Below are 27,208 nucleotides of genomic sequence, written 5' to 3' on the forward strand. Positions count from 1 at the left end.
CATTCCCTCAAACTAAGGCAACATGAGAAAAATTATTTCCATGGCCAAGGGGAAAGAAGATGAATCAGCTTTCTTGTTCCTGTGATGTGATCACCAGAGGCACCTGCTAGTTTCTGCAGCCTTGATTTATACTAAGCAATCAGCGTTCTTAAGGCTGTATATCTGGCTGATTTGGGGTCCAAACTGAGACCAATAGAGACTAGGATACACAAGGATTCAAACCTTTGTCCCAGGTTCCTTGCCGTTGCTCTGGACAGCCGATCACTTACATTTTGTGACTCATAAATCTTCCCTATTGAGATCAAAGTGCAAATCACTGAAACAACATAGCAGCCATTAACATAGACCGAAACTCTCCCCATACCTAAATCTCCATGTCCAAGTCCCAGTGTCCACGTTTGGAATGCAAATGTCCCTGAACTGGCAAGAATTGTTTTCTTAGGCAAAGAACAAAATTTATTACATAGGCTTTGAGTGCAAGATAATTTATCAAAGGGATGAAAGCTCTATGTGATATTTCTCTTCACTTTAAAGCAGGATAATGGAGGTAAACAGTTAGGTTCTTTGACACCGCTTCCCTGTCTGAGAGTGTGAATTGGCCAACTGAGATATTCCTTCCATTAAAACATGCAAATCCTCTCTCATGCTTCCTTGAGTGATCCAGCTTTTCAATATTAAAGCATTTGGTTGGGAAGCAACCAGAACTACCACGACTTTCATCACAGTGGAGCAATAGATATAAGTGTAGAACAAAATCTGGAAAAATGTTGTAATGTAGCTCTTCTTAGGTCACTATAACATAGAAATCTAACTGTATTATTATGATTATCAACCTACATACCTACATCACTTGGGAAGAGGTTTCTTAATGTAGGGCTGTATGCTTTTTATAGAAAGTTGGCTGTGTGCATGTCTCCTTATGTTTGTGGAGATGGGAAGGCCCAGCCTCAAAGTGGGCAGCACCAAATCTCAGGTTTGGGGATCTGGACTATAGAAATGTAGAGAAAGCTTGGTGGTCACTAAACATGCATATATTTATTTTCTCTGATTTCAACTATGGGTATGATAAACTTTTTCAGTTTCCTGACTCAATTATCCCACAAAGACTGGACTGTAACGTAGAATAGCAACCTAAATGAAATCTTTCACCCTCTCAGTTGCTTTTGTCAGATATTGTATAACAGCAACAGATGTGAAACTGGGACAATAATGGATACCAGGAGTGGAACTCAGAACTACACGGGCACTAGCCCATTGAGTATAAGGCATGCAAGAGATAAGAGAATACCTAAAGTAGTACAAGTTTGAAAAGCTCATGTTTAAAGATTCAGTTCTGAATATTCTTAAAGAAATCAATTCTATCATTAAGGTCAAGAGTCAGAGAGTTGTTGCTGACCTACTTATACTATGGCAACATGTGAAGGAAGCTGTTTTAAGATGTCAGGTCAGCAGCTGGAGGAAAGGGTTATAACTTCAGAGACTCTGGGTTCAATTTCCAGCACCCACATGGCCATTCACAACAGTCTGTAACTCTATTCTCAAGGCAACCTTCTCTTGCCTCCATGAGTCATACATATAAATACTGTACATATATACCTATAAACAAAACACACATGTATAAAGAATTTTCTAAAAATGAAGATGTTATGTCTAAGACAAGATAGCCTGTGTTAGAAGATTTCCATGCCCACTCCAATTCTTCTTCCCACTCCCCTTTAAATTGTTTCAGACAGAAGTCTGGAGAGATTGTTCAGTGACTAAGAACACTCATATCACAACTATAAAGACCTGAGACCATGTCTCCAGCATCAATATAAAAACCAGGGCAGGACCCACATAATACCCCAAATCTCAGTATCTGGCATGTAAGGGATCAGAAAAAGAAGATCACAAAACCTTGCTGCCCTCAACCTGTCAGAGGTAGTGGGTGAAAAGAAATAGGAGAAACACAGCAACCTCCAGGTTCAGTAATAGACATGATGCCAAAGGAATAAAGTGGAGAATAAATCCAGAATATGTACTGCCTTCTTCTGACATGTGCGATGACTACAGGTCCCAGTACACATATATACATATAACCACACCTACTAACAGCTATGTAAATAATATTCAAAAGTAGCACAAAGGGCCATATATGAGAAATAATATCCTTTAAATATTGCATTAAACAGCCCTGTTAGAAGATGCTAAAGTTATTTTTCCAGTTTAACATCTTCTTATGTTAACTTGCATTTTCAGAAAAGAATGTGTTTCTGAACAAAAAAAAATGCCATTATCAGGAAAGACTGCTTTGAATACCTAACACCTGTCAAACACAAATTTGGCTTCCTTCAGGATTCTGAGTAGCTTGTTAAGCATTAGTAGTCCAAAGTTTAACCTTAGTCATTTGATAATGCCCTCTTATTCCCAACTTAGTAGTCATAATTCTATGTCTCTGCTGGAGGTTGACATAAGAAGTAAATTTGTTGGCTGTAAGTTAATCCAGAACATGGGACAGACCTCCAAGACAAATTAACAAGTGCCAAACAAGACAACCTGGTTCTTACTCTCTTGGTCTCTGATCATATTTCATTCTGAAAATAGGCTCCAGAGTAAAGAAATGATTATCAAGAGGAACCATCCAAATTTTGTTTCAATCCATTATAACTGACTTGATGTCTAACATAAAAATAATGTGTGGAAGAGAAATATATGCAGTCTCTTCTCATTAAATGTGAACATTTCACACCACCTTCTCAAGATGGCGATCTCAAAGCAAGATAAGGCTTATGTAATGTGTCTTATTCTTTGAGGGCCAACTCAGTGGAACCAGGGCAGGAATCAGTCAATAAAACTAACTTGTAATTGATTAATGTTTGGATGAATTACTCAAACTTGTCCTTCGTCATTGACATAAAAATGCTGGTTTTACTTAATTTTAAAGATGAGTTGGCTTGATTAATTAGTTTGGTGGTATGCCAACAGACTCAAAAGATTCTTGCTTAATGACCTTCCTGATTTTGAATGTTTTAAGCAAGATTGAAAAATCTGTAGAGATTTTTCAATTGACATTCTATGCCCTTTCATACACTTTGATGTCACTATCTATGGTCAGAGGGGACCTTCTCTGCCAAACCACGATAATGATCCAAGCCAGACTTTATTGAGCATTTACTACTATAAGGCAAGAGTTGTTCTATTATTCTGTAAAGATCAAGTAACCATCAAAAGAATACTGTCAGGAAGGTCTATGGTTCACATTTGAAAGGCAATGTATTTGAAAGGTACAGAATTCAAGCAACACAGAGATCTCAGAGTAGTACTAACATTCACTTTATAGATCAAAACCAAAGTTGTGTGAAATCAGAGGCACTATGCTCTCTGTTCCTCTGATCAGTTAGCACTGAGTGAGTGCTAATCAGCATTTTACCAGCGAGCAATACCCTCAGCCCTTTTGGTTTATTGGCCCGGAGTCTCATCATTGACCAGCACTACTTTCTCCTTTTAAACTGTTGGTCCTCGTCTATTCCTTCAGAACTCTAGCACGAAAATTGTACTCCAATTTACCATTATGTTTACACATATACTGGTGTGCCCTGGTGTCCGAATTTTGACGTTTGTAGTGTCTATCAATCTACAGCTATATATTCTCAGTCATTTGACTTTAGAACAAATTTGTAAAGTTCTGAAATACTTGAGAGAAACTTAGTTTTAGGTGAAGTCACTATGAAGAACATACTTCCTTTGTGTCATCTCTACTTTCAACTCATTGTTTTCTACTTTTCTTTCACAATTTCTATGACAGAATGGGATTCCTGGTATATCCAAAACCTACATTCTTCTCAAACAACTATTTTTCAACCTATAATATATATAATTTTTGAATTATGTATATAAAATTGTTGACTTAGAATTGTTAAAAACAATTCTAATATCCCAAATAGGAAAATATGCAATATTTGTCTCTCTGTATCTGCCATATTTTCCTTAATACTATAATCTCCATTTATATTTATTTTCTAACAAATAACTTAATTTTCTTCTTTGTGGTTGAGTAAGATCCCATTACATACATGTTTACATTTTATTTTATCCATTCATCCGCTGAGAGCCACTTGGGCTGATTCTGTAATGTGGCTATTGTGCATAGTGCCTCAGTAAGAATGTATATGAAAGTGGGATAACATTTGAAATTTAAATAAAATATATCCAACAAAAATAGTGTCTCTGTGGCTGCTGACCTAAGAGTCTTTAGAGGAAAATCTTCAGGTTTGGTACAGTAGATCATATAATGATTCTAATTTTAGGTTCCTGAGACCCTCTGTCATTTCCATAGTGGCTAACTGATTTACATTCCTCAAGCAGTGTAAATGCCTTTCTCCCCCATATTCTTGCCAGAATTTGTTATTATTTATTTTCTTTCTAATAGCAGCTTTGACTCACATGAGGTAGAATCCTAGTGTGGTTTAAATTTCCATTTGTCTTTTGGCTCAGGATCTTTTACATTTCCATGTTCACTAGCCACATTCCTATTTTGATAATTGTCTATGATTATTGTGTTTTCTTAAGCAAAAATGAAAAGATAATTAGAATGTAAAATTTACAGTTATATTGAAATTTGAATGGATTTACTCTATGAAAATAACCTTTAAAAAGGGATCATATTGCCCACTAGATCTGTAAAGTGTTCACAACTATGCTGCAGGAAATACATTATTGGCTCATCCTGGGATACTCCTTATATCACTTGTGCAATCAACCAGGTCAGTGGGTGTTCATTTGCTTGACAGAGCTGTTGCATTTTGTTCCATGATTCATGCCTTAAACTTAAAACTCATGAGTTTTTTGTATAATTTCTTTCTATCCCTTAGCAAAAATTTGGCTCTGGCAACAGGTAGACATTAGAGAGAAACAAAGTTTTTTCTCTATCTAATACACTTGAGTCAACACGGTATTCACTGTGAAATATACTCAAGATTATAGAGTTATCTATTATCAAGCCAACAATAATGTAGAATTCTAATTCTCTATTTGCTGTTACCTCTTGTGCTATATCTGAACTTGGCAATTTTACTCAGCATCGTGGTGGGTAAGATGCAAAACTTATACATTAGATGACCTCTGCCTATCAAATGTCTACCCTCAAGCCAAATATAATCTGCTACACGTATTAGGGTATGTAATACTTAGATGTAGCTTCTCTGTCCAATGGGTAGAGAATGGGGAGTGTTAAAATGAATTGGGAGTAGTAGTGCTTGCTACTACCAGGAATAGTGTGCACTGAGGCGGGTCACCAAAGCAGTAGACCAGACCTTTGAGCCAAGGATATCTGAACTCCCAGTACCCATTAAATCACAAATTTCCTCCATCCATTTGTGTGAATTTTTTCCTGGGCAGTTTTCCAAAGTTGTGAATGCCCACGTACCCGTGCACTCTGCCCAGCAATGAGCTGGTCATCCTCGGTCTGAACACTTGTCCGACTACGCACATCATAATCCTCTTGCTCAAAGTCAGAATCATCTTCTAGCTCTTCTGGAGTCTAAATAACAACATAAAAAGAGAAAATTAGTTGACCTTTACTCACACATTTCATTGTAAAGTCTAAATGACCCCCTCCAAAAAAGAGTTTATAGCATTATACATGTAGTATGGCTACCTTTATCGGTATCATTTTCAAAATTATGGGACTCATACTGCCTCAATTTACCTACTTTAGATACATTTTATTTATTTCCTCTGACAAGTATAGCAAATGTTAAATTTGACTTTTAACATGAGATGACTGCTAATCCAAGCAAGAATATACTTGGGAAAAATTCATGTCTATGTTAAGATAGAAATTAGTTCAACAAAATTTAAAGCATGTATCTAATATTATTTTCTATTCTAGTTTTCCTTTTCTAAATAAGCAATTAGTGATCTCTATGCCAGGGAATAGACCCCATAAAATACTAGATTTTATCAGTAAAGCATGGGATATTAAAAGTTTACATTTCATAAACATTCAACTCTTCTTAAGAATATATCACTGTGTGGCCCTCAGCATGCCAAATGACATCTATGAGTATTGGTTTCCCTCTTATAAATTGGTGATATTTTTCATTGTGCACACGCGCGTGTATGCGTGCATGCGTGTGTGTCTATGTGTGTGTGTGTGAACTGAAAATCAATATTATTTAAGCTTTGCTAAATTATCTAGCTAGTTATCATTAATTTACTTGAGATAATTATTTAACATTTAATATAAATTTTTTCCACAATAAAAAGAATTACTACAGATCTCACTATATAGATCTAGTTACCTTAGAAATCACTATGTAAACCAGGCTGGACTTGGAGACCTGCCTTTGCCTTCCAAGTGCAACGATTAAAAATATGTGCCACTCTGGGTTTAAAATTAACTCAAATAAATGAGTAGCCTTCCTCTACACAAAAGAGAAACAAGCCGAGAAAGAAATTAGGGAAACGACACCCTTCATAATAGACCCAAATAATATAAAGTACCTTGGTGTGACTTTAACCAAGCAAGTAAAAGATCTGTACAATAAGAACTTCAAGACACTGAAGAGAGAAATTGAAGAAGACCTCAGAAGATGGAAAGATCTCCCATGCTCATGGATTGGCAGGATTAATATAGTAAAAATGGCCATTTTACCAAAAGCGATCTACAGATTCAATGCAATCCCCATCAAAATACCAATCCAATTCTTCAAAGAGTTAGACAGAACAATTTGCAAATTCATCTGGAATAACAAAAAACCCAGGATAGCTAAAACTATCCTCAACAATAAAAGGACTTCAGGGGGAATAACTATCCCTGAACTCAAGCAGTATTACAGAGCAATAGTGATAAAAACTGCATGGTATTGGTACAGAGACAGACAGATAGACCAATGGAACAGAATTGAAGACCCAGAAATGAACCCACACACCTATGGGCACTTGATTTTTGACAAAGGAGCCAAAACCATCCAATGGAAAAAAGATAGCATTTTCAGCAAATGGTGCTGGTTCAACTGGAGGTCAACATGTAGAAGAATGCAGATTGATCCATGCTTATCACCCTGTACAAAGCTTAAGTCCAAGTGGATCAAGGACCTCCACATCAAACCTGATACACTCAAACTAATAGAAGAAAAACTAGGGAAGCATCTGGAACACATGGGCACTGGAAAAAATTTCCTGAACAAAACACCAATGGCTTATGCTCTAAGATCAAGAATCGACAAATGGGATCTCATAAAACTGCAAAGCTTCTGTAAGGCAAAGGACACTGTGGTTAGGACAAATCGTCAACCAACAGATTGGGAAAAGATCTTTACCAATCCTACAACAGATAGAGGCCTTATATCCAAAATATACAAAGAACTCAAGAAGTTAGACCGAAGGGAGACAAATAACCCTATTAAAAAATGGGGTTCAGAGCTAAACAAAGAATTCACAGCTGAGGAATGCCGAATGGCTGAGAAACACCTAAAGAAATGTTCAACATCTTTAGTCATAAGGGAAATGCAAATCAAAACAACCCTGAGATTTCACCTCACACCAGTGAGATTGGCTAAGATCAAAAACTCAGGTGACAGCAGATGCTGGCGAGGATGTGGAGAAAGAGGAACACTCCTGCATTGTTGGTGGGATTGCAGACTGGTAAAACCATTCTGGAAATCAGTCTGGAGGTTCCTCAGAAAATCGGACATTGAACTGCCTGAGGATCCAGCTATACCTCTCTTGGGCATATACCCAAAAGATGCCCCAACATATAAAAAAGACACGTGCTCCACTATGTTCATCACAGCCTTATTTATAATAGCCAGAAGCTGGAAAGAACCCAGATGCCCTTCAACAGAGGAATGGATACAGAAAATGTGGTATATCTACACAATGGAATATTACCCAGCTATCAAAAACAACGGCTTTATAAAATTCGTAGGCAAATGGTTGGAACTGAAAAATATCATCCTGAGTGAGCTAACCCAATTACAGAAAGACATACATGGTATGCACTCACTGATAAGTGGCTATTAGCCCAAATGCTTGAATTACCCTAGATGCCTAGAACAAATGAAACTCAAGACGGATGATCAAAATGTGAATGCTTCACTCCTTCTCTAAAAGGGGAACAAGAATACCCTTGGCAGGGAATAGAGAGGCAAAGATTAAAACAGAGACTGAAGGAACACCCATTCAGAGCCTGCCCCACATGTAGCCCATACATATACAGCCACCCAATTAGACAAGATGGATGAAGCAAAGAAGTGCAGACCGACAGGAGCCGGATGTAGATCGCTCCTGAGAGACACAGCCAGAATACAGCAAATACAGAGGCGAATGCCAGCAGCAAACCACTGAACCGAGAATAGGACCCCCGTTGAAGGAATCAGAGAAAGAACTGGAAGAGCTTGAAGGGGCTCTAGACCCCATAGGTACAACAATGTCAAGCAACCAGAGCTTCCAGGGACTAAGCCAGTCCCTAAAGACTATACATGGACTGACCCTGGACTCTGGCCTCATAGGTAGCAATAAATATCCTAGTAAGATCACCAGTGGAAGGGGAAGCCCTGGGTTCTGTTAAGCCTGAACCCCCATTGAACTAGACTGTTGGGGGGAGGGCGGCAATGGGGGGAGGGTGGGGAGGGGAACACCGATAAGAAAGGGGAGGGGGGAGGGGGATGTTTGCCCGGAAACCAAAGAATTATTATTAAATATTAAATAAATTTTTTAAAAAAAGGAAAAACATATGTGCCACTAAATGTGAGACAGTGAAAAGCACCCTGGTTCTTGATCGAGGAGGCTTGAGACCTGGTGACCCTGAGAGATAGTAGGTGTTTCGCCTGACTCCTAGGACACCAGGCCAATCACTATACCACAGTCCTCCACAGATTTGTGGCCATCAGCCCACCGACAGGTAGAGGACAGGATGTGACCACAGGCTCAAGACAGATCTCCATTATAATGAGGTACCTAAAGGCCTGGAGGTTGAGCCAATAACCTTTTCTTCCCCGTCCACTGGTGCTCTTACTAGAATATGCATTGCTACCTATGAGGTCAGAGTCCAGGGTCAGTCCATGTATAGTATTTAGGTAGTGGCTTAGTCCCTGGAAGCTCTGGTTGCTTGGCATTGTTGTACATATGGGGTCTCGAGCCCCTTCAAGCTCTTCCAGTTCTTTCTCTGATTCCTTCAAAGGGGGTCCTATTCTCAGTATAGCAGTTCTCCCTGAAAAAGGTATGTAATCTCAGACTCACCCTGAGAAGTGGGGTACAGTTTTACTCATCCACTTTCCGCCATGACAATGAATGCCTTAAAACCACAGACTGTCTCTTTTCATCTGGATCTGCAGTAGGGAGCCACAGAGAAGGCCTTTGCCTACAGAGCTGCAGTATAATCTCTGGAAGAAAGTTTCCCTACACTCCTGGCAGTTGCAGCCACCAAGCTCCAGCCTATGGCAGTCAAGACAAGGATTCTTCCCCGAGGGGCCAGCCAGAGCTTTGCCTTTTACCTCTCAGCCCCAGGATAGATGGATTCTCAGCTCTTCTGAGGCATTCCAGTGGCTCCTGGATACCCAAGAGCCTGAGAACCCGAAGCAGCCTGGGGTAAGCGTGGTCATCTTCCCGCGTTCTGACTCCCCAAGCTACCTGAGCCTTATGGCAGAGCAGACATGGGACCCCACTAACCTCCAACTAAACCCAGTTTTAACAATAATTAATTTAACAACAATAATTTTTAATATGAAAGCTATCAATTATGGTACAACATTGACGACTAAATAATTCTTTCACAGTGTTGATTCAGATTACACATAGTAAGGGGGCAATTATTCTTTATCTATAACTAAGGAAAATAAAATAGAAGTACATTCAGTGACACATTCAATGTCTAATTTAGTAACAGAACCAAAATTTGGATCTAAATAATGACGTTCGTTTGACCCACTAACCACAAACATCTTTGGTTTCGGCTCTTTTTTTGTTCACATTATAAATTGGGTAAAACCCTGAATAATAAATGGCAGAAAAGGAATAGAGGTAGATCATTGTAAATCATTAAAGTCTGTGTTGGAGATAAATGATAATAAATCTATAAGCCGGTCAATAAAAACCCTTCCCTTTCTTATAGGTCAATAACATATATCAAGAGTTAACCATATAGTTTCTCTGAGTGCCACACAAACTCAAAAAAGTTTCCACACACTCTTTTTTTTTGCAGTTTTTTTTTTTGCAGTTTTTTTTATTATTATTAACTTGAGTGTTTCTTAATTTACATTTCGAGTGTTATTCCCTTTCCCGGTTTCCGGGCAAACATCCCCCTAATCCCTCCCACTCCCCTTCTTTATGGGTGTTTCTCTCCCCATCCTCCCCTCATTGCCGCCCTCCCCCCAACAATCACGTCCACTGGGGGTTCAGTCTTAGCAGGACCCAGGGCTTCCCCTTCCACTGGTGCTCTTACTAGGATATTCATTGCTACCTATGAGGTCAGAGTCCAGGGTCAGTCCATGTATAGTCTTTAGGGACTGGCTTAGTCCCTGGAAGCTCTGGTTGCTTGACATTGTTGTACATATGGGGTCTCGAGCCCCTTCAAGCTCTTCCAGTTCTTTCTCTGATTTCAACGGGGGTCCTATTCTCAGTTCAGTGGTTTGCTGCTGGCATTCGCCTCTGTATTTGCTGTATTCTGGCTGTGTCTCTCAGGAGCGATCTACATCCGGCTCCTGTCGGCCTGCACTTCTTTGCTTCATCCATCTTGTCTAATTGGATGGCTGTATATGTATGGGCCACATGTGGGGCAGGCTCTGAATGGGTGTTCCTTCTGTGTCTGTTTTAATCTTTGCCTCTCTATTCCCTGCCAAGGGTATTCTTGTTCCCCTTTTAGAGAAGGAGTGAAGCATTCACATTTTGATCATCCGTCTTGAGTTTCATTTGTTCTAGGCATCTAGGGTAATTCAAGCATTTAGGCTAATAGCCACTTATCAATGAGTGCATGCCATGTGTGTTTTTCTGTGATTGGGTTATCTCACTCAGGATGATATTTTCCAGTTCCAACCATTTGCCTACGAATTTCATAAATCATTGTTTTTGATAGCTGAGTAATATTCCATTGTGTAGATGTACCACATTTTCTGTATCCATTCCTCTGTTGAAGGGCATCTGGGTTCTTTCCAGCTTCTGGCTATTATAAATAAGGCTGTGATGAACATAGTGGAGCACGTGTCTTTTTTATATGTTGGGGCATCTTTTGGGTATATGCCCAAGAGAGGCATAGCTGGATCCTCAGGCAATTCAATGTCCGATTTTCTGAGGAACCTCCAGACTGATTTCCAGAATGGTTTTACCAGTCTGCAATCCCACCAACAATGGAGGAGTGTTCCTCTTTCTCCCCATCCTCGCCAGCATCTGCTGTCACCTGAGTTTTTGATCTTAGCCAATCGCACTGGTGTGAGGTGAAATCTCAGGGTTGTTTTGATTTGCATTTCCCTTATGACTAAAGATGTTGAACATTTCTTTAGGTGTTTCTCAGCCATTCGGCATTCCTCAGCTGTGAATTCTTTGTTCAGCTCTGAACCCCACTTTTTAATAGGGTTATTTGTCTCCCTGCGGTCTAACTTCTTGAGTTCTCTGTATATTTTGGATATAAGGCCTCTATCTGTTGTAGGATTGGTAAAGATCTTTTCCCAATCTGTTGGTTGCTGTTTTGTCCTAACCACAGTGTCCTTTGCCTTACAGAAGCTTTGCAGTTTTATGAGATCCCATTGTCCATTCTTGATCTTAGAGCATAAGCCATTGGTGTTTTGTTCAGGAAATTTTTTTCCAGTGCCCATGCCACAGACTCTTTTGGGTGGATAGTGGTTGATTTTTGTTTTTCTTTTTAAACCATTTTGCAGATAGGAGACTGAAGAATGAGAAGTACTAAATTTTTTTGGAAGCTTTCTAAGTAGGCAGTCTGAAACATGCACTCAAGACTATCATATACTGCAAACTGTATGATCCCTTCAGAAGGCGATGTGGTTGATGAGAGGGTATTGGTGGGAGGACTCTGCTCATCTGTCTTCTGCAAACTATCTCTTGGTTTATAGCAGGAACTCCTCTGTCCTTCAATAGAAATTGCTAGGAGTCTGACTTTCAATAGAGATACAGTGTAGCAAGATTGATGACCTTGTTGCCCATCTCCCCATTTTTTGTGTGCTGATTTCCTTGGCATCCCTAGTCTTATTTACCAGGTGAAGTTAATGATGTAGCTGTGAGGTTGGTCAGGAATGCATAAAAAGGATTAATCTTGCCATTATTGCATTACATCTACTGGTTTTCTGTGTTTGAGAGAAGAAAACCTTGGCTTCCTTCTCTCTGGTACATCAACCTCATTAGCATTCACTGAGTTAGCTATGGATGCTGTTTCATTTCTCAGCAATGTTAAAAGAGTGGGACGGAGTTTCTCAGCATTCTCTTGATTAGAATGGGAGTTTGGGTGAGAAAGGCAGAACCCAGTTTAAATAACTGGCTGTATGTGTACTGTGGACAGAGGCAATTTTATGTGATCATTTCATAGTACATTCCAGAAGTAAGAAAGTTGGAAAGTTCTGAGGACAGACAAGATGACAAGATTAAAAGGATGTTCATCACTACTTCTTAAAGTGGTGAGAAAAAAAATGGAACCTCTCTCAGTAGAATGATGCCACAGACACCAGGGCCTGAAGGACTGTGTCCAAATCCTGCAGAGATCTGGGCATTTATACAGCTGGTGAATGAATGGCAAGTCTCACCTGGCAAAGAAGGCCAGTGACATTGAGATTTATGGAAAGTGGGAACAAAAATAAGAGGGGTGGGAAGGGGGAAGGCAGGGAGGGAGGGAAAAGGGGGGAGAGAGAGAGAGAGAGAGAGGCAGAGAGAGAGAGAGAGGTTAAAGCAATAATTGGAAGGACTAAGGAGAACGCTGGATTGGCAAAAATGTTTGCTAATCAAGCAAGAGTGAGTTTGGAATGGTGGCATCCTCATATCCATGACCTCTGAGGCTCACTTCACATAAGGGAATTCATACTTAGTACTGAAAATGTGGCCCAAAGACCATGACTGTGGGATATTAGAGACCCTAATTAGAACCTACTGTTGTTTCATTAAAAGGTTAAGTCCTCAAGCAGTTTTTTTTTTCAGTATTTATGCTCATATTCATAGACTTGTGCTGCTCTCAACCTCAAATGGAGGTTACTTTTGCAGTGAATGGGGGTGATCCAGAGACAACTAGTCAAACTCCTGAGAATATATGAATCTGAGTGCTAAGCTTCGGGTGAGACATCTATACCAACCTTTCCCCTCCAATGCCTTAGGGAACTTTGAAGAAGAGTGGATGAGAAGGATGGAGGAACTGGAGGATGGGGGAAAGTGCTGTGGAAAGACATTACTGTTGCCCACAGGAACTCACAGCTACTGTAGCTGCCTATACAAGATCTACAGAAAATCAGGCATTTAAGGAAGAGGAGCTTCCAAGGCATACCGATAGTGCAGGAGGTACTGGCAGTTGATAGCAGCTAAGGGAAGGACAACCACTCATTTTTCTTTGGGAATGTCACAAATAATAGGTAGCCCACGCCCCAACAGATAGACCCACATGTAGATAATCAGCTCTAATCATAATCAGAAATTATAATTGATGATGATGATGATGATGATAGATGGCATAAAGTTTGGAGGGAGATACGTTTGAAAGAACCTAGAGGGTAGGAATTGGAGTAGTACATCTGATCAATAGCTCTTTATAAGTTTTCAAAAAATTAAATAAAATGCTACTTGTTAAAACCTGGGTTTAGTTATATAATAAATCTGCAACCCAAAGACCTGGGAGGTGGAGGTAGGAGGATTCCTATGCATGGCAAGTGAGCCAGTCTAGCCAAAATTGCAAGCTTTGGGTTCAATGAAAGACTTTGTCTAAAAATAAATAAATAAAGTAAAAAGCAATAAAGGCAGACAGCTGAGATTGAACTGTGGACAATAGGCATGTGTACCCATAAACATGCCTACACACACACACACACACACACACACACAGGCACACGCGTACACGCGCGCGCACACACACCCACAAACACACACACACACACACACACACACACTAAAATAAAATATCTTGATGTAGGCCCAGGGGTTCTGATTTTGTATTCCACTCGCTAGCTATAAGTCTTTGGAAAATGATTCCATTTTGTTGCTTTGATATCTCCTTGGTCATAAAATGAATGCTATAATTGCCATTTTTCGTTCTTGCCTTGTAGAACTCCTAAACACAGATGTATATGAAATTGCTTTGCAAAATATAAAAAAATGAACAAATACATAAATGATAATGATAATCAGTATGCTTAATAAAACATAACACCTAATAGCAATAATAACAATAATAGCAGCTATCTATCGTCATTTACCCCACACTGTGGGGCGACCAGTCAACTGCTGAATTTAATTTGTATAACATAATGAAATACACTCAACTACTATTTTATGGATGTATGAAGTATGTCAGAGACTTTGCGCTCACCAGGAAGAGATTCTTAATGAGAAATGAAATAATCCAGATTAAGTTCGATATTGTCTTTTTTTAATTGATATGTGAAGAGTCATCCCATTTTAGGTAGCACTATTCAGTAAGTAGAAAGTCCTGAACATTGTAAGACAAGAGAAAGCCACCACAGAGCAAGCAAGTAAGCTAACTTGCACTTATTTCTTTTTATTAATGATTTCAGACATAACTAGCTGCTTAAGTTTCTGCCTTGACTTCCCTTCATTAATGGACTATAACATGGAATTGTGAGCCATTTAATCATGACTCATCTCTTGTTGAATATTTTATCATAGCCACATAAATGAAACTAGGGTAACCTTCAAACAAAATATCTTAAGTATCCCCATTAGCAATTGGTAGAAAGAAATTGAGGAACCCACTATCTTCACGATCACAAATATCACAGGCAAATGGATAAACGTGAAATATTTTTGTGTCTCTTGAACAAGACCAAAACCATACAGGTTGAATCTATAAATAGTTCTGTGAGTGCACAGGCTTCTGACTTTTTTTTCTGTTGGGCAATGACCTCCACAAACTAAAGAATACATGGTAAGCTATAGATGATTTAGAAGTGGTCCCAAAGGAATAAGTTGTATATTATTAGATGAAGTTTTAAGAGCATGTGTGTTCCACTGAGTGGAAACTAGAGACTTGAAACTCAAACTTCAATTACACAACTTGTTATTTTGAAGGAAGTCTTTTCAGTAGAATCAGAATATCACCATGGGCACTGAGTGTCACATCTCAGTGTCCTGGATCTACCACAATCTTTCTATTGGGCTGTGAACATATGTCTTTTTTATAAAATACTTTTGATCATCCCCAATCTATTTTCTATGTCTGAAAGGAACATTAAAGACATACCACATAACAGTTGCAGAGCTCTGATTCTTAGCACTAGTAAAGAAGCCAAATGCATAGCTACTGAAACAAAATGGGATGTGAATGGGTTTAGAATTGTTTTACTTGTACATATAAGAAAAATATATTAAGGAGCACTTTTTAAAAAGAGTTTCACATGCATGTGAGAGTTCCATTGAAAGAATAGATGGAATGTTCAAGTTGACTGGCTAATTTGTGTGAGTTACAAGAAATAACTTCCCAAAAGCAATGTATAACACTAAAGTGGATTATGAACAAAAAATAAAAATAACTAAAATTAGAAATCTAAAACCAATATCAACCAAACACCAACAAATCAACAACAAAAACTCTCCCAAGTTGGGACTAATTGACCAAGGGGTTGCTGTGAGAGCATCCTAAGTGATCTTTCCACTGAGTACTGAGACTCTTACTTTGTATACTGTATTCTCACCAGCATTGTCAAAGAGGTCCAATCTAGATCTGAAAAAAAAGTATCACTGTGGTTAGGACAAAACGGCAACCAACAGATTGGGAAAAGATCTTTACCAATCCTACAACAGATAGAGGCCTTATATCCAAAATATACAAAGAACTCAAGAAGTTAGACCGCAGAGAAACAAATAACCCTATTAAAAAATGGGGTTCAGAGCTAAACAAAGAATTCACAGCTGAGGAATGCCAAATGGCTGAGAAACACCTAAAGAAATGTTCAACATCTTTAGTCATAAGGGAAATGCAAATCAAAACAACCCTGAGATTTCACCTCACACCAGTGAGAATGGCTATGATCAAAAACTCAGGGGACAACAGATGCTGGCGAGGATGTGGAGAAAGAGGAACACTCCTCCGTTGTTGGTGGGATTGCAAACTGGTACAACCATTCTGGAAATCAGTCTGGAGGTTCCTCAGAAAATTGGACATTGAACTGCCTGAGGATTCAACTATACCTCTCTTGGGCATATACCCAAAAGATGCCCCAACATATAAAAAAGACACGTGCTCCACTATGTTCATTGCAGCCTTATTTATAATAGCCAGAAGCTGGAAAGAACCCAGATGCCCTTCAACAGAGGAATGGATACAGAAAATGTGGTATATCTACACAATGGAATATTACTCAGCTATCAAAAACAACGACTTTATGAAATTCGTAGGCAAATGGTTGGAACTGGAAAATATCATCCTGAGTGAGCTAACCCAATCACAGAAAGACATACATGGTATGCACTCATTGATAAGTGGCTATTAGCCCAAATGCTTGAATTACCCTAGATACCTAGAACAAATGAAACTCAAGACGGATGATCAAAATGTGAATGCTTCACTCCTTCTTTAAAAGGGGAACAAGAATACCCTTGGCAGGGAAGAGAGAGGCAAAGATTAAAACAGAGACTGAAGGAACACCCATTCAGAGCCTGCCCCACATGTGGCCCATACATATACAGCCACCCAATTAGACAAGATGGATGAAGCAAAGAAGTGCAGACCGACAGGAGCCGGATGTAGATCGCTCCTGAGAGACACAGCCAGAATACAGCAAATACAGAGGCGAATGCCAGCAGCAAACCACTGAACTGAGAATAGGACCCCCGTTGAAGGAATCAGAGAAAGAACTGGAAGAGCTTGAAGGGGCTCGAGACCCCATATGTACAACAATGCCAAGCAACCAGAGCTTCCAGGGACTAAGCCACTACCTAAAGACTATACATGGACTGACCCTGGACTCTGACCTCATAGGCAGCAATGAATATCCTAGTAAGAGCACCAGTGGAAGGGGAAGCCCTGGGTCCTGCTAAGACTGAACCCCCAGTGAACTAGACTGTTGGGGGGAGGGCGGCAATGGGGGGAGGGTTGGGAGGGGAACACCCATAAGGAAGGGGAGGGGGGAGGGGGATGTTTGCCCGGATACCGGGAAAGGGAATAACACTCGAAATGTATATAAGTAATACTCAAGTTAATAAAAAAAAAAAAAGAAAAAGAAAGTATCAAGTCTTTGTTCAGAACTCTCCTAAGTCTTCCATTTCTTCTATGTGGTTCGTCAGTTTCCACAGCTTCCCAAATGGACTAATTACAAAGCTTTGTCTCTGGAAAAAAAGAGGCCCTGTTGCAAATATGTTCTGGTTCATTCTGACATTGTCTCCATAAAACCAGTTCTCACTATGAGCTCTATCTCCCATACACAATGTTCAGACACAGGTACAGACATGTTCATGTTTCTGTTTCTTCCATACTACTATATTTGGCATTAAATATATCTGTTTATTCTCAGTACACATAGGAAAGAAAATTTGTTCTGTTTACTTTTGTATTATGTGATAGATCTTGCAGTATGGGATATTTTATAACTCCTTAAGAAGAACATAAGCTATTTATCACTAATGGTGTTAGGTTAAAAAAAAGTTAGGATCTACACAGGACTATGATTGTCTGACACAAAGTAAAACAAGATATAGGAGTAGCTCTCTGCCTACTGTTTGCTAGTTATGAGAAATATTTTGACTCAAAGTACTAACCTTTCAATATTGTTGACTTCTCTAGTAAATTCCACATTATTAAACAACTATAATAAACCTCAGATGAGCACAATGATAAGAAGAAATATTTGTGGGAGACTTGCTAAATACTAAGTTTATGAGAGATTTTTTCTTTAGCCATGACATTGTTTCTTCTGTTTGTAGAGAAGATAATTAGCTGATGACCCCAAATGACAGCTAAACTACAAATTTTATTCTTCATTGCTTCATAGCAACCCTGTGATCTCCTTAATGTTTTCATAATGCCTGATCTGAAAAAATAATAAAATAAAAAAAATCTCTAACAGTTCTGTTGATTAACCCACTTGGCCCAATAACTAACTAATCTATTTATATCACCCAACTAACATTTTAATATTTATTTAAATAATAGAATGAAATGGACCTCATTGATTCTGAAGATGACATTTTATCATATCGTGTATACTCAGCTATACAAGTAGATCATGTCATCAACATGCATGTCCTAAGCTAATGGTTAAACTATGAACTACCCCAGCAAATATTTTATATACAACCTAAGAGATACCTCCGTATTACCCTCAAAAACTTTAAATGTTTAATAATGCTCCAACTTTAGTACACAGTACATGAGAGCCACAGTGAAATTCAGACCTTCATCAAGCCTCAGTCTCAGGCCCTACTATTTCCTTGACATGCCATTGAAATCACCATAGATAAATAATCAAAGGAAGGAGATCATTTCATAGGAAGATGTTGTATAAGACAGCTAAATGTTTGATGTAAATGTCTCCACACCAAGATATTATCTAACCCATTACACTTAATTTCCATACTAAATCCTTATGCCTTTACTCATCTAAACTTCCAAGAGTAAATAAAAAGTATGTCCTGAAACTCACTCTGGACTACCCAGAAACTTAGACTAGGCTGGCCTCGAACTCACAGAAATCCATGTGCCTCTGCCTTCTGAGTGCTGGGATTAAAGGTGTGAGCTACCATTGTCCAGCAAATAAAAAATACCTTAAGTGTGTGTTTCATCTTCATTATCTGCAAATTCCTCATTTATGAATCTTTCTCCTCACCAGAGCTTATTTGTAATGCTCTCTTAGAAATCAATAATTTGAAATTATTCCCCGATACTAAGCTATTCCCTTCCTAAGCTAAAACATGATAGGGCTTTCTTTAGTTTTGAACACTCATCTTATAAACAAATCAAATCTTCTTTCTATGGACTATTTAGTACAGTTCTATGACGTGGTTTGGGCTAACAATTTCTTGGTTTAAAATGGTAAGGAAAAGCAGTGCTGAAAGTTTGGCGAACATTTGCAAAGGTAGTGGTGAACTGAATGTTCCTAAATCATGTAGTTTGTAACATGCTTCACAGAGAGAACACCCACATCAGATAAACTATTTTCCAATGTGAGTCTGTGCTCCTGTTGATGAATTTGATTCTAATACCTCAGTGATATTTTTGAAGCATGGTGCCTTTAGGATATGTGTGTGTGTGTGTGTGTGTGTGTGTGTGTGTGTGTGTGTGTGTGTGTGATAGTTACTTTTAAAATTTTTAATCACTTTAAAATTAATCTTTAAGTTAAATTTGAATGACTTTCAATACTATATATATATAATATTCATAATCCTAACCATGCATTTCTCCTAAAAGCACTGACTCAGTCCAACTGAACTGATTATTCAGGATGAATACTTAAACATAAGTACTGCGGGTGAGGAGATTGGTGTCTCATGGTCTTTCTGGTTTGTATATTTATTTTTCAAGTGTCCTTTGAAGATAACAAGAAGGCTTCTACATATCTGCCCATCACAGAGGGTAAATTTCATTAAGAGGCAAATGGACAATGGGCTCATGAAATAAGGAGAAAGATCTGTTTCATGGCAGATGTGTCACCTTGAATAATGAGGCTGAAACCTGGGATGTGCAAACTTTGTCTACATCTGAGGTCTGTCTACAACTAGCCTGGAGCTCACACATACCAACATTCCCATTAAATAGGTGCTGTTTGCTTAGAGAGTGGGTGACCAAGAATTTGATTCATCATAGTCCTTCCTATAGTTATCACATTTTAAATAATTTTAAAAGAGATTTCTATTTTTCTGTAAAGTAAAATCAGCAATTTGGGAAGTGGTTACACAGTCATGTCAGCTGTCAGGAAAAGTCCTTTTCCCAATTATACTTCCCTTGCACAATAGAATTTTCTGAGTCCTATAAATTAAATAATTACACTAAAAATGAGGCCATGAAATTACTTAAATATAAAAAAACCATTTGAGTGCTGAATGGACAAGGAGTGTAAAAATAACAGTTTATATCCATTGTACACATCTCTATTTCTAAATTTGCAGCACGTTTTTTTAAAATGTTGAGATAGGGGAATGACATTGTTTGTGATGACGATATGGCATTTTATATAAAACTGTGGATTTTTGATAGCTTAGGAGTGAAAAACTGAATGATAGCTATAAACCTCCTCAGACTCCCAGATAAATGGTTGTCACAAGAAATGTGAAGGCTAACAAAGCAGAAAAATGGCAAAAGAGGGACTATGTCTGGGGATTATAGTGGGGTTTAGTGCAGAATCCTTGGCAAATATAACTCTCATGGTCCTTACGTTATTTCAAAAGTTAGCACTGAATGTGGAAATGACTTTAAAAGATCACTCTCCTTTCTCTCCCTACTCTGATTTCTTTATATTTTTCTCTCTGCCATTTTTCTATCTGCTGAGTGTGTACAAGCTCTCTCTCTCTCTCTCTCTCTCTCTCTCTCTCTCTCTCTCTCTCTCTCTCTCTCTCTCCCCCATCCTACTTTCTCCCCACCCTCCCTCCCTCCTCCTCCATCATCCCTCCTTCTCTCTCTTAATACGTGCCAAAAAAATAAACCAACTGGGGTGGGGAGTAGCAACAAAAGACATCCATCTTTTCAAAAATTTTACAATCTAAACAAGGTAAGAGTCATAAAGGGGACAGTGAGATAAGTATTCTCCCCAAGCAGAACTCAGAGAATGTGCTCAGAAAAGGGGGTCCTTATTGTTAAAAGGAAATATGGGCAAAAAAAACCATCCACGTCTTGAACGGTGATCAGGATTCCACAGTTGGAAAATGGGTAATTTAAAAAGACAATGTAGTCAAGACCCTAAGTCCAAACTTAAAGTCTATGTGTTTAAGTATAATTAATATGACATGAGAGAATTTTCTTGATGTTAGTCTTTTTGAATTTATTTCATCAGTCAGTTCCAGAAACAGGTGGAGATGGTGACTGAAGAGTGTCTGGTGACCTCAGCCATTGATCTGTAAAGGTACCAGTGCTGTAAGTGATGCTTGTGGAGCTTCAGAATGCTAACACTGTGGATACATTTTACACTATTTGTATGTATGAGTATGGACATGTGCTTTCTCAACTGAATGTGTACCACGTGTGTGTAGTGTGTGCAGAGGCCAAAGGAGAGAACCAAACCACTTGAAAGTAGAGTTAACCAATCACTCTGGGTGATGTGAACTGAACGCATGTCCTCTGGGAGCACAGTAAGTGCTCTTAACCACCAAGCCATCAGTCCAATTCTTCATTTACTACTTTTTTACCTTTTAGTATAGTACATGTATTCAAATTTTAAAAAATTAAATAAACATGCTTCTCATTAAGATTATACTGGTCATTGTTCCCTTGGGATGATACTACAGAAGCTCATCTCTCAGCTTTAATTATATAACTGTTACATATTTGCTGCCAATTATTTTTCTTTGGATACAGTTTGTTTCAAGGAAAAGCTTCATTTTCATGAAATTGCTTGAAGAGTTCTGTATAAAATGGTTAGTAAGGTAAGAAATCAGAAAACTAAAGTAAAACCTATGGTAAAATATTACAGAACAGTTAAATTGTATGAAGTAAGCTAGGGGCCATAGAGATAAACCCATATATAGTTTGGAAGGAGAGAACAAATTACAAAAGAACCATCATATGTTTAGACCAACTACAAAGTGGGACTTCTAGGTTTACTGTATGGTTTACTATTTAGGCAATAGTTATAAAAACACACATACTTGACAGAAAAGTGGGAAAACTAGTGAGGCAGGTGATGGGAAAAGCTTTCACCCAAGACTACCTAGATATGTGTGTGAAATAAACTCATTGTATTGCTGCTACATTTACACACTAAGCTGAAAACACTTCACTCTCTTAACAACTCATGATTGTCCGGTGATCCTCATGTGAAGACTTTGTCTCCAAGGGGCAGAAGTGGAAAGTAGCAGGGATTCTACCAAATCATATGAAACTTCAGAAATGTGCATACCAGAAGGGGCCAGAACATCTTCTATCAGGGCGTTCATTACTGAGCCAGGCTCACTAAGACTCATTCCTCCATTTATAAGTAATAAGCCCACGTAGTCTGAATATGCTTTGAGTCAAACACCTTCTCAGATTACATTGAGCAATTACAACTGAGAAAACCATAGAACGTCTTGGGGACTGTCTACAAGATCTGTGCTATAAAGGTCTCACATACCCTGATCATCAGCACAGCCTTTCTGATATCCCGAACACCATCATACACCAGGCGCGAGGCATCGATGAACTCATTCTCCTCGAATGGTTGAGGGACATTGGCACTCAGGGCTTCGATGGCAACCTCAACTTGTTCAGCAAAGCGTGGCATCACTGGGTGAACAACGGAAATAAAATGTAGATTAGAGAGCTTTCCTTTTGTTGTCTGTCATTCCAGTCCTTGTGCAAACCTAGTGGTGTTCTTCTGGTCCAATTTCGAATAGGTTTAATTCAGTGATCCTGTGTTACTTAGCACAACAAAAGGAAGAAAACTGTTACTTCTTGCAAGGTGAGAATTTTCAAAAAAGAAATTTATGTCAGCCATCTGAGGTAGGGCAGTTTAGCAGATGGGTATAGATTCCACATTTATGATAACCTGAGTTGAGTTTCATTTTTGCTAGTTCCCACTCATAAAAGTTCTCCCAGATTTTCATAATTCTTTTAAGCCTGATGTTTTTGTCCATATGATAGTTGGAGTTGACATTATAATATACATAAAACTATATGTCTTACACTGCCCTTAGAAAATATTGACATTTAATTAATCATAGCCAGTAAATAGCAGATGTTTAGATGGGAATGCAGGAAATAACCAGTAGAGAAGCTGAGGAAGGAGGGAACATGTAAGAGAACAAAAGGGAAACAGAATATCTCAGCAGAAAGACCTATAGTAGAGAAGACCAATGAGCTCAAGGTAATTTGTTCTATTTGTACACATGCCTCTGAGGTCAGCAAAAGGAAGCTCACTGGGATACCTGAAATACTTACAGAGATTCTGGGAAAGAATCTGAAAAATGGTACTGATTTTGTTACTCTTGAAAATTATAATTCAATGTTCTCAGCTGTTATAATAACCCATTCCTATCACAGATGAAAGCCAAAAGAACAAGGCACTTTATTTACAAGGACAGTAAAATGGAAATACTATTATTGGTCTGCATCCATTTCTGGGTTTTCATGCCTGGTTCATCTTTATGCTCATTTTCAGGCTATTGGATACTTTGACATTCATTTTAATCTCTTGTTTGAGAACTTCTGCTCAATTCCTCTCTAGGTACATAATTCCTAGAGAAGAACACTTCTACTAGAAAAAGGCAAATGATTTTTTTATGGAGAGGAGAGATCAGGGCAAAGGAGGTATAAGCATTATTGCTATAATAACTATCAAAACCAAAGTTATGAATTGGACCATTTTCCTTTCCCAGGTGAATCATGAGGATTAGTGCCCTATACCACCTGAGGTTTTCATAACCATTAAACTGCATTGACATGGAAAGAATTCTGAATTCTTAACTATGAATTGTAACTGAAGTGATTGGCATTCTAATTATACTCATTAGATCAATAATAAATGCATATATGTATCAGAGCATCACATTATGCCCCATTAATTGTGTAATTATTCCATGTCAACTCAACATAAAATTCTAGAAACCATTATTCCTAAAACCCATACATGAACCTGAGATCTTCCAATTATCCCTTTGTGTTAATGATGAATTTTTTATGTAACTAAAATATATATAATTGGAATTCATCTTGTAGAATATGACAGTATTTCTATATGTATTTGGCATTTAGAAATGGGTATTTTACTTAAATAAAATCATAACTTTCTTTCTTCAGCAGAAAGTTCTGAGTTCTACTAACTCCACTATATTTGATGGTTAAATTAGCATGTTTATGGCAGTCAATGATTTTACAAATTTATATGCAGCTTAGTACATATACATCTAGTAGCACTTAGATGTATAAAGTTTGCCCTACTGTCAGGATGATAAGATTACATAGTAGAAAATGGTACCTGCTCTCTGGCTTGGTAAGACCAGGATTTGATCCCTAAGACCTACATGATGAGAGGAGAAGCAACTCTTGCAAGTTGGTGGTCTCTAACTACCACATATATGCTTGTTGCATGTGCTCATAAATTACACAATCATATGTTTGACATCATTAATTGAAATGATAGTAATTAGGTATTATTTCACACTTAACAGGGAAAAAAGTTTGAAGCATGACATCACTATGAAAATGTGGACAGAAAAAACCTATCTACTGTAGGTAGGACTGAAAATACATCATCTTGACCACCACTACCATGAAGTATGGTAAAATGATTCATTTTACTCCCAACCAAGTGAACAGGTCATAATCTAGGCAATAGCCAAATATCAGCCTCTATAGAAATGCAGACTAGGCTGGCTAATCACTCATACCCTGGAGTCATAAGAAATCTCTTTTGGGGCTCTGTGGCTATGTCATTTTACATGAAGTGATCTAAGAGTTGAGAAGCAGAGCTTATACAAGAACTGAAATGGAAAATAATTGCTCTCATGGGATCTTGTTAATATGCCTCATCTCAGACTAATCCTGATGGCTCCAACAACACTGGTTTTGATGTCGAGAGTAAGTACCATGAGATGCTTGCTCTAGGTGTGTGAGCACTGCATCTGTGTAGTACAAATGGAGCAGAACGCAGAAATAAAGAGACAGCTAATGTAATAAAGTCCTAAAGCTTGTGTGAGAAAAGAAAAATGAAACAAGATAATCACTTGGGAGATCATAAAAACATGCACAAAAGAATACAGTACACTATTTAAACATGCATGCATTTCTGTGTGCCATGCATACTCTGAAAAGTTATATCCTATCTTAAATATAGTGTTTCCCTTTAAGGAGAAAAGATTGTATCTCGTATATTAGCCTCTGTTCTGTTCTTTTTCTAGATCTTTTTATAGTTCAAACATTTTTAAAGGAATTAAAGTTAGTCTGTAAAGCATGTATCTCTTTGTAGATAGAATAAGGGTGTGAAAAAAATAAAATTCTATTTTATGGGCCACTATATAATGCAAAGCAGTCTGATCAATGTTATTAAAGTGAGGAAGTTGCTAAGGAATTGTAAATGAACCAGCATGCAGTTCTCCATATTAATAAATGCCAGCTAGATGGTTGAGTAAGGTAATGCTTGCTACTTAGACTCCAACCTCCACAGACACATCTCTATCACCATGAATACCTTTTCTGAGTCTAACAGAAAATGGCAACTTTTCTTCATCTGTGCAAAGTTATTCTTAAAAAGTAATGGAAGCTAGAAAATGATGATAAGACTTGATCTAGCTATGGTCAGGCCCAAAAGAAACAATAAAATAAAATAATAAGATGTACAGAGGTTACTTTATAAAAATTACTTATTGTATATTTTGTGATTGCATCATTTCCTCCTTCCCTTTTCTCCCTCCAAATTCTTCCATATACCCATCCTTGCTCTTTTTTTGAAATCCAGGGCCTCTTCTTTATTAATTGTTGTTTTTACACACACACACACACACACACACACACACACACACACACACACAGAGAGAGAGAGAGAGAGAGAGAGAGAGAGAGAGAGAGAGAGAGGGAGGGAGGGAGAGAGAGAGAGAGAAAGAGAGAGAGAGAGAAAACAGACAGACAGTCAGGGACACAGAGAGACAAGCAGACAGCAGACAGATAGGGATAGAGAGAGGGAGGAGAAAGACTTTCTTATCCCTAAATACTTAACTAAATCCTAGGTATATCAGAAGCTATATTCAAAAAGTCTCACTAAATGTGTAATTTCATATATATATATATGAAATAACTTTATAAAGGTGCTATTCATAATGAGGGATAGTCTTTTTTTTATTAACTTGAGTATTTCTTATTTACATTTCGATTATTATTCCCCTTCACGGTTTCCGGGCCAACATCCCCCAACACCTCCCTCTCCCCTTTTATATGGGCTTCCCCTCCCCATCCTCCCCCCATTACCACCCTCCCCCCCAACAATCACTGTTCAGTCTTGGCAGGACCAAGGGCTTTCCCTTCCACTGGTGCTCTCACTAGGCTATTTGGGTGGCTGTATATGTATGGACCACATGTGGCACAGGCTCTGAATGGGTGTTCCTTCTGCCTCTGTTCTAAACTTTGCCTCCCTATTGAGGGATAGTCTTTGAATGGGGCAACAAAGATCTCTTCTGAGGCTTGGATGGTAGATCACTGGAGTGAATGGCCATGTTGCTGGCCCTAGTATTGTCAGAGAAGAGAGAAATAGTTACTTTTATGAAAATCAATTTTCTAAGGTTCAAATGGTTTGGGAGAGAGCAGAACTACTTTATCTGTGCTCCATTCCTATGTTTATTCACTCGGGACTTGGCCAGTTGCCATTTCTCTTTAACATAGCTCTGTCATTACCCCATTCCTCTTTCCTAACTTGCTTTCCTCCTACTTTATCTAAAGTCCTAAGTTAGGAAAGCAAGGACTTAATAGAACAATGATCCTTGATAGCTGGACCCGAGGCTCTCAGTCTAACTATGGATTCTTTGAACATCTTGATAGTGTATAAAATATATCCTCACTGCAGAAGTAATATTGAGATTAAAAAAATTAAAAGTCAGAAGTGACACTGGCCTCACTTCTATCTAATTAGGACAAGGCTTAACACTGCCTCTGTGATTCTCGCTTCATATATCAACAGAGTTGCTGATGTAGGTTTATATAATTAGAAGCTTTCTTCTTTGTGAATTGCACCCAAAAATGTAGACACCACTTTGCAATTATTTATCAGCATGCTGAACTGTTCTTAATAGCTTTTGCCCTGAAAGGGTGATCAAAGTTAAAAGTAAAGTTAGATTCTAGCTACACTTTTGCCTGTACAGTGCATACTGGGCAGCAAAATAATGACCATCTAAAAGGAAAGGAAGGGGATTTAATATTGCATATAAAAATGAAGGTCATTCTGTTCCAGTGCTGGTT

At 38.4% G+C, this 27,208-nt stretch overlaps 1 protein-coding gene across 6 annotated transcripts in view; it reads right to left on the minus strand.

The window, feature by feature from the left end:
- The window catches only part of Ctnna2 (catenin alpha 2), a 1,149,154-nt gene that overhangs the window by 57,241 nt on the left and 1,064,705 nt on the right, over positions 1–27,208 (minus strand). For all 6 annotated transcript variants that reach the window (XM_087656637.1, XM_087656638.1, XM_087656636.1 and 3 more), the window contains 2 exons: positions 22,398–22,549; positions 5,405–5,518 (listed from right to left, as the gene is read on the minus strand). In XM_087656637.1, coding sequence (XP_087512763.1) covers positions 5,405–5,518; positions 22,398–22,549 — 266 coding nt within the window. The remainder of the gene's footprint in view (positions 1–5,404; positions 5,519–22,397; positions 22,550–27,208) is intronic.

Source organism: Rattus norvegicus, chromosome 4 (assembly GCF_021556685.1).
Source record: "Rattus norvegicus strain SHRSP/BbbUtx chromosome 4, alternate assembly SHRSP_T2T, whole genome shotgun sequence".
Lineage (NCBI taxonomy): Eukaryota > Metazoa > Chordata > Mammalia > Rodentia > Muridae > Rattus > Rattus norvegicus.